Source organism: Antechinus flavipes, chromosome 4, assembly GCF_016432865.1.
Source record: "Antechinus flavipes isolate AdamAnt ecotype Samford, QLD, Australia chromosome 4, AdamAnt_v2, whole genome shotgun sequence".
In the NCBI taxonomy this organism is placed as follows: domain Eukaryota; kingdom Metazoa; phylum Chordata; class Mammalia; order Dasyuromorphia; family Dasyuridae; genus Antechinus; species Antechinus flavipes.
In genome coordinates this window covers 88,233,928-88,247,914 of record NC_067401.1, presented here as the reverse complement: position 1 = coordinate 88,247,914, position 13,987 = coordinate 88,233,928, and the positions used below count along the sequence as shown (strand labels likewise).

The window sequence follows — 13,987 nt, the reverse complement described above, 5'->3', positions numbered from 1 at the left end:
ATAGGACTGTTTAAGGGATTTTTGTATTAGGAAGGAGAGAGACTGAATGATCACAGAGATTCTTTCCAAATCTAAGATTCTATGATTTATGAAGTTGAATGGAATATGGAGTGTAGTCAGCAATAGTTTCCTAAAAATATTTTGTTGAGAGTAAGTTAGGAAACTTGTGATGCAAGAATGGGTATATAAGGTGTACTTTATTTTATTGCTGAGATGTGCTTTAATAAAATGAACTGCTAAAACTTATGTCTTTCTTTATATTTTTATGCAGATGGAGGAAAATGAGTTCATTCTCCTTATTATTCAGACGGCCAACTCCAAAACCCTTTGATGTTAATCAAGAATTTAAGTTTTTCAAAACACTTTCTTCTCCAAAGGTAATTTTCCTCTTTTCTACGCCTTCATTTTTGCTTTGCTAGAGGTATACATAGGTTAAGAGAAAAACAAGCCCCAGAAGACTGTTTTTTTCTCAGGCACAAATTCATCCTTTTTGTGTGACAAAGTAAAAAGAGAAAGGTGTATGTTATCCAGTCTGTTTTAACTTCTAACATCTCCTGTAACTTCAAGTAACATTAGGCATTCGGCCAACAGTTGACACAAACTTCATTAGCTATTTTTATGTGTAGTACAATCAATAAATTTTTAACCACTATTTATACTCCTTACATTGTCTCTTATTAAAAAGGAGGAAAGAAGTGTCATATAATTGAGATTAAATGATTTAACCAGTTTTCGTAAGAATAGAGACTTACTGAGTGCTCTGGTCTTAATTGGACAAAGTTTGAAAGAGAACTAGCTCTGAATTTAAAGGACTTGGGTACAAATACTATTTCTGACACTATCTGTGCACTATCTGTGGGAACTTGGGCAAATCACTTAATTTATTTAGACCTCACTTTCCTCATCTAGAAAATGAAGGTTTGGGATTAAATGGACTCTGGGGTTTCTTTCTGCTCTAAATTTTGATTCTATAACTTCTTCAATATGGCAATCAGAGTAGAAGAGTTTAGTTGTTAAAGTTAAGGTGAATCCCTCTAATTTGGATTTCACTAGCATTCATAAGGGGTCATTTTCCCCTCTCTGGAATTTTGCTATTTGTGTAATCATTTCCTTTTATATATTGTTTATACTTGCTTAACACTATTCATATTAGGACCTACTATTATAGTTATCATCAATGACAGCTATTAACTAAATGATAGCTTTGCATGGAACACATACATGTTCAATCACTCTTTTCTTTTACAGATTAGAAGAACTGTTTTGGAACGTTCCCAGACAGGAAACAAAGAAGCTGGGGTTATATTTGGTGCTCTACATATATACAGGGTAAATTCAAGATACTTTTTTTAAACATAGTAAAGTAAAATTCTCCCATGATTTTAAAGAGAAACACTTCCAATAATCAATAAATATATGTTTATTGAATCCATGCCCACTCAGCTGAGTGCTATTGATAATACAAAATAAATGTAAGACATTCCTATGTTCTGTGAGCTTACAATTTATTTAGAGAAATAAAATTAATTCATATGAAACATTTCAAAATAATTTAATCCTAGATTATGTTACTCTCTCTTTTTACCAATCCTTCCATTCTGCCTATAAACATTTTCAAGTACTTTATAAAAAAAAAGACTTCCCTAATCTATTTTCTTTTCAAGCACTCTCTCTGTATGTGTATCTTTCTTTGTCTCTCTGTCACTCCTCTCTTTTCTTTTTAAATATTTTCTTACTTATATGTAAAAACAATTTTTAACATTCATTTCTTAAAAATATTTTCTTCTAAATTCTCTTCCTCCCCCTCTTCCACTTCCCCTCCCTAAGATGGTAAGCAATTTGATGTCGCTATTTTTGATCAGGCAAAACATTTTCATATTAGTCATGTTATAAAAGAATACAAACCAATAAAGAAAGAAACACAAGAAATAAAATGAAAAATAATATACTTAGATCTGAATTCAAACCTCACAATTTATGCATGTGTTATTATGTAAGACATATGTCCATATTAGTCACAGTTATGAAAGAAGAAATAGATCAAAAGGAAAAAAATAAAAAGAATAAAGTAATTGAAAAAAGCATCTACATTCAAAGTCCATCCATTTTTTATCTGGATGTGAATAGCATTTTCCTTCATGAGTCCTTTGTACTTGTCTTTGAACATTGTGTTACTGAGAAATACTGGGTCTTTCATAGTTGATCATCACACAATGATGTTGATACTGTATACAATATTTTCCTGATACTGCTCATTTCACTTTGTATCAGTTCAGTTCCTGCATGTTTTTCTAGGTTTTTTTATGTCATTTCTTATCACCTATTCATCATTTCTATTGCACAATAATATTCTATTACATTCATATCCCACAACTTGTTCAATCATTTCACAATTGAAGGGCATTACCTCAATTTCCAATATTTTGTTATTATGAAAAGGGTTACTACTAATATTTTTGTACATGTAGATACTTTTCCCCTTTTTATGGTCTCTTTTGGATACAGACCTAGTAGTGGTATTCCTGGATCAAGGGGGATACAGTTTGTTTGTCCTAGTTGATCTTTAAATGTTTGGCAGAATTCATTTGTAAATCTATCTGGTCCTAATAAGTTTTGTTTTTTTTTACCCCCTTAAGAACCTCATTCATGGCCTGTTCAATTTGTTTTTCTAAAATAGGTTTGCTTAGATATTTTAATTTCCTCTTCTGTTAATTTTGGTACTTTATACTTTTCTAAGTAATCTTAATTTCACTTAAATTGTATATAATTGGGCAAAACTGCTCCTCATAATTACTTTAATTTGATCCTCATTCATAGTGTATTCAACTTTTTCATTTTTTTAAAATAACTTTTTATTGACAGAACCATGCCAGGGTAATTTTTAATAGCATTATCCCTTGCACTCACTTCTGTTCCGATTTTTCCCCTCCCTTCTTCCACCCCCTCCCCCAGATGGCAAGCAGTCCTTTACATGTTAAATAGGTTACAGTATATCCTAGATACAATATATGTGTGCAGAACCAAACAGTTCTCTTATTGCACAAGGAGAATTGGATTCAGAAAGTAAAAATAACCCGAGAAGAAAAACAAAAATGCAAGCAGTTTATATTCATTTCCCAGTGTTCTTTCTTTGGGTGTAGCTGCTTCTGTCCATCCTTGATCAATTGAAACTGAATTAGCTCTCTTTATCGAAGAGATCCACTTCCATCAGAATACATCCTCAAACAGTATCGTTGTTGAGGTATATAATGATCTCCTGGTTCTGTTCATTTCACTTAGCATCAGTTCATGTAAGTCTCACCAGTCCTCTCTGTGTTCATCCTGCTGGTCATTCCTTACAGAATAATAACATTCTATAACGTTCATATACCACAATTTACTCAACCATTCTCCAATTGATGGGCATCCATTCATTTTCCAGCGTCTAGCCACTACAAACAGGGCTGCATAAACATTTTGACACATACAGGTCCCTTTCCCTTTAGTATCTCTTTGGGGTATAAGCCCAGTAGAAACACTGCTGGATCAAAGTGTATGCATAGTTTGATAACTTTTTGAGCATAGTTCCAAATTGCTCTCCAGAATGGCTGGATGTGTCCATTGCATCAGTGTCCCAGTTTTCCCACATCCCCTCCAGCATTCCACATTATCTTTCCCTGTCATTCTAGCCAATCTGACAGGTGTATAGTGGAATCTCAGATTTGTCTTAATTTGCATTTCTCTGATTAATAATGATTTGGAGCATATTTTCATATGTCTATAAATAGTTTCAATTTCTTCATCTGAGAATTGTCTGTTCATATCCTTTGACCATTTGTCAATTGGAGAATGGTTTGATTTCTTATAAATTAGAGTCAATTCTCTATATATTTTGGAAATGAGGCCTTTATCAGAACCTTTGATTGTAAAAATGTTTTCCCAATTTATGGTTTCCCTTCTAATCTTGTCTGCATTTTTTTTGTTTGTACAAAAACTTTTCAATTTGATAAAATAAAATTTTCTGTTTTGTGGTCAATAGTGATCTCTAGTTCTTCTTTGGTCATAAATTCCTCCCTCTTCCACAGGTCTGAGAGGTAAACTATCCTATGCTCTTCCAATTTATTTATAATCTCACTCTTTATGCCTAGGTCATGAACCCATTTTGACCTTTTCTTGGTGTACGGTGTTAAGTGTGGGTCAATCCCTAGTTTCTGCCATATTAATTTCCAATTTTCCCAGCAATTTTTGTCAAATAATGTGTTCTTATCCCAAAAACTGGGATCTTTGGGTTTGTTAAACACTATATTATTAAAGTTATTGGCTGTTTGTCCTTTGAACCTAACCTATTCCATTGATCAACTAGTCTATTTCTTAACCAATACCAGATGGTTTTAGTAACTGCTGCTGCTTTATAACAACTTTTTCATTTTTGATACTAATGATTTAGTTTTCTTCTCTTTTAAAAATCATATTAATAGTTTATTTTATTTTTCACAGAAGCAAGTCCTAGTTTTATTTATTAATTCAATGGTTTTCTTGCATTCAGTTTTATTTATCTCACCTTTAATATTCAACATTTATAATTTTGTGTTTAATTGGGGATTTTTAATTTGTTCTTTTTCTAGTTTTTAATTATATATCCAATTTATTGATCTGCTTTCTCCATTTCAATATAAGCAGTTAGAGATGTACATTTTTTCTGATAAATGCTCTTGCTGCATCCCATAAGTTTTGATATATTGTATCATTATTATCATTCTCTCTGATAAATTAGTTATAACTTCTGTAACTTGTTCTTTAACCCACTTTTTGTTTAAGTTTAGTTTATTTAGTCTCTAATTAATTTGTAATCCATGTTTCCATGGTTCTTTATAAAATTTAATTACATTGTGATCTGAAAAGGATGGATTTAATTTTTATGCTTTTTTGCATTTAATCATAAAGCATTTATGGACTTAATATATGGTCAATTTTTGTAAAAATGCCATATACCAATGAGAAGAAGGTATATTACTTTCTATTCCATTCACGATGAGAAGACACAAACTTGAATTTCCACTGAAGCTCCACAATTCTCAGAACCCCCAGATTTAAGATGCTGATTTATCGGACTTTCAGATAACTATAAATCTTGCTTTGTTCTAGTGGGAAAATGTCCCTAGCTAAAGTCACCACTCAGACTGTGCTCTAAAGTTCATTTGCCTTAATAATCCATAAATTTCCTAGAGAACCTAGCAATTCAAGCTTACATGGCAAAACCTGTCAGAGGAATCTACCAACAATTGAACCCACAGTACCTAACAAATACTATATTTTGATAATTTTCTCAGTGCTAAAGCAAGTCACTAAGATGCACTTAAAGTAAATGGAGTGAAGAGATAGCCTTGGATTCAATAAGACCTGGTTTCAAGTCTCATTTATGATACATTCTGGTGCTATGACCCTGGACAAGTCATTTAACTTATCACCCCAGGAAATTCTAAGTTGTAATTGTAGGTTTCTCTTGGTAGTCTCTCTTGGTAGAAGATGTTTCTTTACTACTTCAAGAAAAACACTTGTTTAATAAAGATTTTGTCAGCATATTAAGTTCATGCCAATGCCATCAATTTCATAATCATATGTTTCTAAACATCAGAAAGCTTATAAAATTGTCAAATAGATAAAAATCAAAGGCTTTTCATAAATTATTAACATATCTAAAGAATTTATTCAGCCATCTAAGTTACCACTGGAGACAGCCATGCTCTGGTAATAAAAATTAGCGTGTACCTTGAATACAGAACTTTTCCAGCAATCAGTATTTATGACTGGTTTAACACATTTCATCTTTGTCCAGGCTTTACCAGTTTAACTAGTTTAATCAGAAGATTAAAAGACAAGTGGATGGTATGGATAAAAACAGCCCAAAGACCCATAGTGTCCTGAACATGTAATGTCAGTTGATGGACCATGACAATTCTTTACAAGTTCTAATGCATAGACACTTTATGAAAATAAGAGGAGAGGAATATTACTCTAAGATAAAACATAAAGTCTAAGAGGATAATAAGGCCAAAATCATCCCTAAGTAATCATAATAGAGGACAAATAATTCTAAGTGGTTAAGGAGGATGTGGTGCAAATGGCCACTAGGAGATGTCTAGATCCAAAGACTGCCTGATAAACTTTTGAAAAGATCCCACAAAAAGGAATGACACCATGGACAGCTCCCTGGGACTAGGAGAGCTTTCCTTTTTATTTGCAATATGAAAATGCAAAAGGATAATACAGTTACATAATCCAGAGGAAAAAAGCAAATACAGTATACCATGGGAGATGCTAAAGTGGATAGCACTAGAAATAAAAGGAGAAAAGATTGTGTAAATCAAGGAAGAGTCATGAGCACTAGTCAGAAAATTTAGTTTCATATTAACTATCCCTTTTTATTTTCCAGGTTCCAAGCCCTACAAGTCTGAGATTCCTTCCCCTCATTGGTGCAGATGCTCATAAGGAGTCTTCAGAAAATTTCCAAGGAAAAAAGAAGGGAGGCCGTGTACAACATACACAAGTAAGCTTTGTACTAGGAATTCTTTGATGTGTTTTTGTTAACTCTTAACATATATTTTTAAAAATACAATCTTATTTTATTTTCAGTTTTAATTTCTTCCTTCCATCTCTACCTTCCCTACCCATTAAAGAAATAGGAAAAAAGAAACCTATTACACACATACATATATACCCACATATAGTTAAGCAAAACAAATTCCCACATAAATCATAATGTGTGTGTAGGGGTGTGTGTGTGTGTGTGTGTGTGTGTGTGTGTGCACTGCAGTCTTAAAGTTTATCACCTCTCTATCTGTAACTTTATAGTAAATCTCATCATGAATCTTTTCTAGTTGGTTCCATTGTGCTAATTGGAATTCCGAATCTTTCAAGGTTGTTTTTATTATTATTACTATTATTGTATTGCTATTATTGTACTAAGTGTTCTCCTAGTTCTGTTCATTTCATTTTGCATCAGTTCAGACATGTTTTCCCAGGTTTTTTCTAAAACCATCTCCTTCATCAACTTATTGCATAAAAGTATTCCATTATATATGTTATATGTGCCACATATGCCATAACTTGTTAAGCTATTTCCCATTTTCTAATTATTGGCCACCACAAAATGAACTATCAAATATTTTTCTATGTATGGTACTTTTTTCTTTCTCTAATAGCTTTGGGGTATAGACCCAATACTAATATTACTGGGACAAAAAACATGCACAGTTTAATAGATGTGAGATCATAGTGCTAAATAGAACTCCCTATTCTGATTTGAAATCCTTTCTACTTTTCCTTTTTATCCAGAACATATTGTACCTGAAATATTCAGTCCATCTGTTTTATCTTACAAACTTTTATACTGAATGTGTGTTTAAGCCAATGAAATAGAAATTGGGAGCCAGAGAGGCAAAGATAAAGTGAAAACAAATAATTATTTTATTAAAATAATAAAGCTGTGTCTACTATGGCTTTCTATCTCATAGTTTACTTGTTTAGAAAACAGGTAATTCCATATGTTATCTGGGAGAGATTTTATTTTATATATATACATTCAGTATAAAAGTATATATTACATATATATTTCAATCTATGTGCAAAGTTAGAGTTTTTACTAATTTTATAATGGAGAGAACATCACATTTAGATTCAATAGACCTGCACTAAGATATTGGACCTACTACTTATAACTTATGTGACCTATGGAAAATAACTACATCTCTCTAAAACTCAGTTTCCTTACCTGAAGAATGCAGGGGAGAAATTATTTGATTAAATAATTACCATGGTTCCTCTAAGCTCTTAAGTACTCTGCTGGTACCCACTATTAATCAATTTGTAAGGACTTTTAACCCAACTTGATGCCTTCTACCTAGTATGTTTTAAGCTAATCTGTTATAGCAAAAGTTATTAGAGAGAGAAGATATGTCAGCAATGATTTTTGTAGTCCTTCTTTCCATGACATCAAACTGAAAATATGAAAAGAATAACATTTGGAGAGGAGGGTGGGGCAAAAGTTGATTTCATTAGATTGTGATCTTAGACAAGTTACTTAGCCTCTTAAAATCTTAAACTCCCTCCCTCTTCTGTCTAGATGGATAGGCATTAATGAGGCAGGATGTTATAGTGGAAAAGACAACATTAGAGAAGTCAACAAACTTAAGTTCTAATCTCCAAACATCTAATTTAAAATATCCTTAGCCAAAGTGTTTCATTTCTCTTTTCCCTTATGTTCAGTGAATTGACTCAATTAAACAATCATTTAGTCCTATTGCAGTTCTATATTTCTGATAGGTAGGTAAGGCCCCATCCAATTCCATAATTCATTGTTCCTATTACATGAAAAGATAATGCAGATGATGTTAGAATATACTTCGGCAATGGTAACATTAAATAAAATTTGTTTTGTACAACAGAAATATTAATAGCTATGTATGCCATCAAAGGTAATATGTAAACAATTGTTATTACATAGTTATATTAATATTTGAATTTTAAGTCAATAAGAGCTCTTTTGAATCAAAAAATATTATTTTATAAAGAAATGGTAATATTTTCATTTTGGGTCATGGAATTAATGATTACATAGGCAATTCAAATAAGCTATGTTCACTGACAGTAATTTGGGTGGAGGAAAGACCATATGATGGTGGAAGAGAACCTAATGAATTTAATATGACCTATTCCTGATTATCTGAGAGAATAGTGCAAAGTACTAGATAAACTAGATGGGGCAGTGGTTTTCTAGCCAGTGTACTAGCCTTCTGACAGCTTCATTCATACCTTTCAATATAAAAATTACTTCTACTTAATGTATTGTATGAGTGATTTGAGGGCACTAGATATGCTTTCCTACTTTTGTTTTGATTAGACAATTATTAAAAATAATTTACATTTTCTGACTTAAATGTTGACAACAAGGAAGAAATAAAGAGGAAAAGTCTAATATCCAAAATTAATCATGTATCATATAGTATGACAATTACATATATCCATGCTATACAATTAATTAGCCATGCAACTTTGAAAAAGATATTTCTCTTCTCTGGGCCTCTTTAAAATGAAGAGATAAGATAAAGTGATCTTCAAGGTCTATATCAATTCTAAGATTCTATGGTTCTATAAATCAAGCTCATATATGTCAAAATTGACTCTTACAACCATTTTCTTGGAATGTGTAGGATAGCGAAACATGTTCAGAATTAAAGAAAACAGCATGTCATTTGATTTTCTAGAAATAATTGTTTTTATTCTAGTTAATAATTCTGATAGATCACTCTGTATACAAGGAAAGAACATGCTAGGACTGTCTCCATATGCTAACAAGAATAGAAATTATGAAATAGTAGTACAATTTCATCTGGTTTTACAGGATGACAAAAGATATGATACTTAGGAAGAAGTAATGAATTGAGAAATTATTCAATATAGAGAAATAAAGCTGAATTTGGAGTCACTTTTGCCACTTACATATCTGTGCTTTATGAATTCTTGGGTAGCATAATTTCAATCTTTGTGTATGAGTACGTTACTTAACAACATTAGGCCTCATTCATAAAATGAGGAAGTGGAACTACATGATCACTATGGTCCTTTCCAAACTTAAATGCATGAGCAATTTTGGCTGCTGAAAATTAACTCTTAAGATGCCAATCAAATTTGTAACTTCAAATAGAATGAAGGAAAGTCAACTTTACTATTTTTCTGTGCCTGACACACAATAGACACTTAATAAATGTTGATTGAGTAAAATAATATAAATGACAAATGTTGAATGTAAGGAATAGAATAATAGAAATATATTAATCTGTTTTGTCCAAAACATCTAAGAGGAGACCTTTTAGTTACGTTTTCAATAGGTTTAGGGTATGATTTTTACCTGGCCAATGATTCATGAGTAAGTCTTTTAACCTTGTTTCCTCATTGAAAAATAAACTGAGAAAGTACTGAAGATTCACTAAAAAAGAAATATTTAGAAAGTCCAAAGAAATTACTAACAAATTCTGGGTAATAATCACATCATATGTCATAGAACAGAAAAGGATCCCACAGGCCATCTTATCCAATATCTTTGCTTTACAGATGAATAAGATGAGACCTAGAAAGGTGAAATTAATCATTTTTCTAATGCCTGCTCATGGTTGCACAAACTGAATGAGAAAATAAGAACTAGAATTTGACTCTGCATCATATCAACCCAGTTTTACTTAGTGATTTGGATATTAAAGGGAAACATAAACTTTCTCTTTGGGGAATGGAGGTAATTTCAAAATATTAGAGATACCAAAAGCCCTAATTAGGATAAGAATTAATGTTTAAGTAAGAGTAAGGAACCCCCACTTCTTCTATTTATTTCATTTAGCCTACAAAGTAATTGAACCTAGAGAATTGAGGGGGGAGCGGAATTCCTTTCTGGAAAGCTGCTATTGCTAAAACATTCAGAATAATTTTTTAAATTATGTAAAGCAGTTGAAGGGCTATGATTGATTAACATTTCAAAAGATTGTGATAAGAACTGACCCTTGCTGAACAATGAAGTAACCAGGAGTTTTTGATCAAAGGAGTTTTTAAATACTTTCTAATCCTTTTCCCTCTTCATCACTATCCTCCCTCCTCTTCCTTCTCCTCCTTCCTCTTCTTCCCTCTTCCCCTTTCTCCCTCTTCCTCCTTTCTTCTTTCTCCTCTCCTCCATCCTCCTTCTCTTCCTTCTTCTTCCTTTCCTCTCCCTTCTTTTCTTCTTGCCTTCTCCCCTTCTCTTCTCCCTCTACATCCTTCCTTTTTCTTATTGCTTCAACATTTCCTTTTTCCAATCAAGATATTATACACACTCATTTCTGTTCTTAATTTTCAAGCCAGGCTAGTTTAACTTTTAATATGGTTTTCTCTCTTAAAAAAAGAAAAAACCTCAAAGCCAAATACTTGCAATATGGTTGAGATTCCTTCTTCTGTCAGTTAATACTTTCAATAGGAATATATACATGTGCGTGTGTGTGTGTGTGTGTGTGTGTGTGTGTGTGTGTGTGTGTATCCCTACTTTAGAGAATGCTTTCTACAAGGAAAACATGAAAGGTTAGAAGGAGGTCTATTTCTTTCCAAGAGAAAATGTAATTTGTGAATACAAAGTTCAAAATGGTGTCCAACATTCCCAATATTTACCTTTACAATTTTAGATAGTAACCAAGATATTCTTTTTCTCACAGGGTCGAAGGAGAAGTCTGAGAAGAAGTTTAGCCCCAGGGGTTAATCTGATTTCTGCATTCTTCCCAGCCATTCAGAAGTAGGAAGAAAAAAATTAAAAGTTGCTGCTACCCAGTCTTTAAATAAAACCTTAAGATCTGGTCAACATGTTAGTGGACAGTCTTTATTTCAACATAATGAGTAAATAGTCCTATGAGTGTCTTCCCACCCATCATTTAGGCTGACATAAAGAAAATTCTCTGGGGACTTTTAATGTTTTCACTAAAATGCTCAGAATATCAAGCAAACACAAATCAATCACCCTCAATATCTTATACACATTGAAGCCTATTTAAATAATCTGATTTTTTTCTTTGCAGTACAAAAAGATTTCAGTGAATAGGTAAAATTCACCAAAAGGGAAGATATTTAGTTTTACTAATTTAGTTTATAAATTTTCATCATTTAGTTTTACAAATGAGGGAAAATATTAATAAATATATTTTCAACTATGGACCTTAAGATGATAACCTACCATTTACAAATAATTATAACAACTTAACAGTCTTAAGGTCTACTAGACGCTTTTACTTTTTTTAAAATCCTCATTCCTTTGTTCAATATTCCTTACATAGGAGATAATTAATAGTTATAAACTGAATTGAAATGAAAGGTTAAGAATGTTTTAGGGTTTTTTTTTTGGGGGGGGGCAGGAAAGAGAGAGGATTGACCTATTCCTTGTACCAAAGGTCTTTTAAACTATGGGTGGCAAATCCATATGGGGTTCCTATTAATGAATGTGGAGGTTACAAAAAAATTTGGCAATAGTAAAATGTATCAAATATTCTGCCAGGATTTAATTATGGAAAAATAGAAAAGAACATCCATGTTATTAGTATGCAAATTTGCTTTTGTCTTTAATAAATGGTAAAATTATTTATATCAAAAATTATTTTAAAATAAATTTCTTTATAATTTATTATCAATAATTGTTTGATTTGTAAATCTATTTTGAATAACTATACACTTATATATCCAGGGTCACATAAAAATTTCCCGAGCAAAAAGGAGTTTCAAATGAAAACAGTTTAAGAAGCCCTACCCTATGCCAATACAGATTGACCCCTGCTCTGCAAAATCTTAGGAGAGTTTACTTGGGCATTGAGAAATCAAGTAACTTTCCCTCTTTATCATGGTCAGTGTGTGTCAGAGGAAGGGCTTAACTGTGGGGCTTTTAAACTCCCAGGCATTCTCACTATCTACTATGCCAGAATGTTTTTCAAGTATATGATAAATTTAAATTTTTTAAAAATTGCTAAAGTATAGCTCTGATTATATCTCACCCCTCTCTACTCCTTCAGAAACAACTAAACTCTGAACTCTTTATTCCACTATTTAAAGCCCACCATAATGTGGCTTCAATCTGCCTTTTAAGACATATTTCCCTTCATCTACTTTATGCTAGTGCCAAATTGGATTACTCTGTAGATTTTTTTTTGCCCATTCCCACATCTTTTTCTTTGCTCTTACCACAACCACCCCTAATACTGAAATGCAAGGCCTTCCTCCCATTTCCATCTACTGACACCCTAGCCATATTGTAAGAATTAAATCAAATGTTATGTTCATAAAAACTTCATGAATCTGCCAGCCTAGAAACAGAATCACAGGACATACAATTTTTTTAAAGAACCTTAAAGATCATCCAATCCAATGTTCTCATTTTATAAAAGAGGAAATCAGTTTGCCAACAAGCATTAAGAGACTATGATAAATTAATTATCGTTTATTAAGCACCAACTATGTGTCAGGTATTAAGTGATTCAGTCTCTGCTCAGATCTCTCATAGTACTTTGTATAGGTTTATCACAAGCTGTTTAGCATTAAAATGTGCCAATTGTAGCTTCCTTGCTAAATTATAATGTGCATCAAAACATGAACCATGTTTTCTTTATCTTTATATACCCTAGTATCTCACAGGTTTTCAAGCAGAAGCATGTTGTAGAGAGGAATCTTTTTCAAATACGATTTGTCCCAGATTCAGAGAAATCTCTCCCATCTCTAAAATGATTATGAATAATAATGGTACATCCCACACTGGACTTGAGAGTTTAAATAATAAAATTCTCAGGATCCCCCTGATCAGTTGCTTATTGACTACATGATCTGACTCAGGTCATTAAATCTCTAAAGATAAGTTTCTTTTTCTCTTTCATAGGTATATGATTTGTTTATATATAAGAATTCTGTCACTGTTCCTTATGAGGTTGTTGTGAGGAGAGTGCTTTCCAAATATATTCAAATCTAGGTGCTTTTTCCCCTCTATCAAATTGACTCTTCTCAGTGTGAGCTTAGTTGAGTTCGTGATATTCCACTGATTAAAGTTTTTCATGGCTACCCAGTGCCCTCAGGATAAAGGCAGAATTTCTTCAACTGACTTTCTAGGGTCCTTCAGGATTTACTAATCTTCATCCCACCTACTTACCCATCTACTTTCTTACCTTTTTTTTCTTCCAGGACTAGCCTTGCAGAGATATGGAAATTAGGAAAAATTATAGTGTATTCATCCTCACCTCTGTTTCCTAACATTTTTCTAAATAGATGAAATCCACTACTTAATATAAATATTAAGAAGGACAGCCTAGGAGGGAAGGAAAAAAGGTAATTAATGCCCCAGAGGGCAGTATGAATCCTGGAAAAGGGTGTGTGTGTGTGTGTGTGTGTGTGTGTGTGTGTGTGTATGTGTATGTTTGTGTAGAAGATAAGAGGAAATTATTGTCAAGTATCTTTTTTTAGTACTAGC

The 13,987-nt window shown here is 32.4% G+C and overlaps 1 protein-coding gene across 5 annotated transcripts in view; it reads left to right on the top strand.

The window, feature by feature from the left end:
- Positions 1 to 11,350, top strand: part of WDR64 (WD repeat domain 64) — a 165,728-nt gene extending 154,378 nt beyond the window's left edge. For all 5 annotated transcript variants that reach the window (XM_051993507.1, XM_051993510.1, XM_051993508.1 and 2 more), the window contains 4 exons: positions 272 to 377; positions 1,249 to 1,329; positions 6,413 to 6,526; positions 11,208 to 11,350. In XM_051993507.1, coding sequence (XP_051849467.1) covers positions 272 to 377; positions 1,249 to 1,329; positions 6,413 to 6,526; positions 11,208 to 11,288 — 382 coding nt within the window. In that variant the 3' untranslated portion in view covers positions 11,289 to 11,350. The remainder of the gene's footprint in view (positions 1 to 271; positions 378 to 1,248; positions 1,330 to 6,412; positions 6,527 to 11,207) is intronic.
- Positions 11,351 to 13,987: the final 2,637 nt, after the last annotated feature.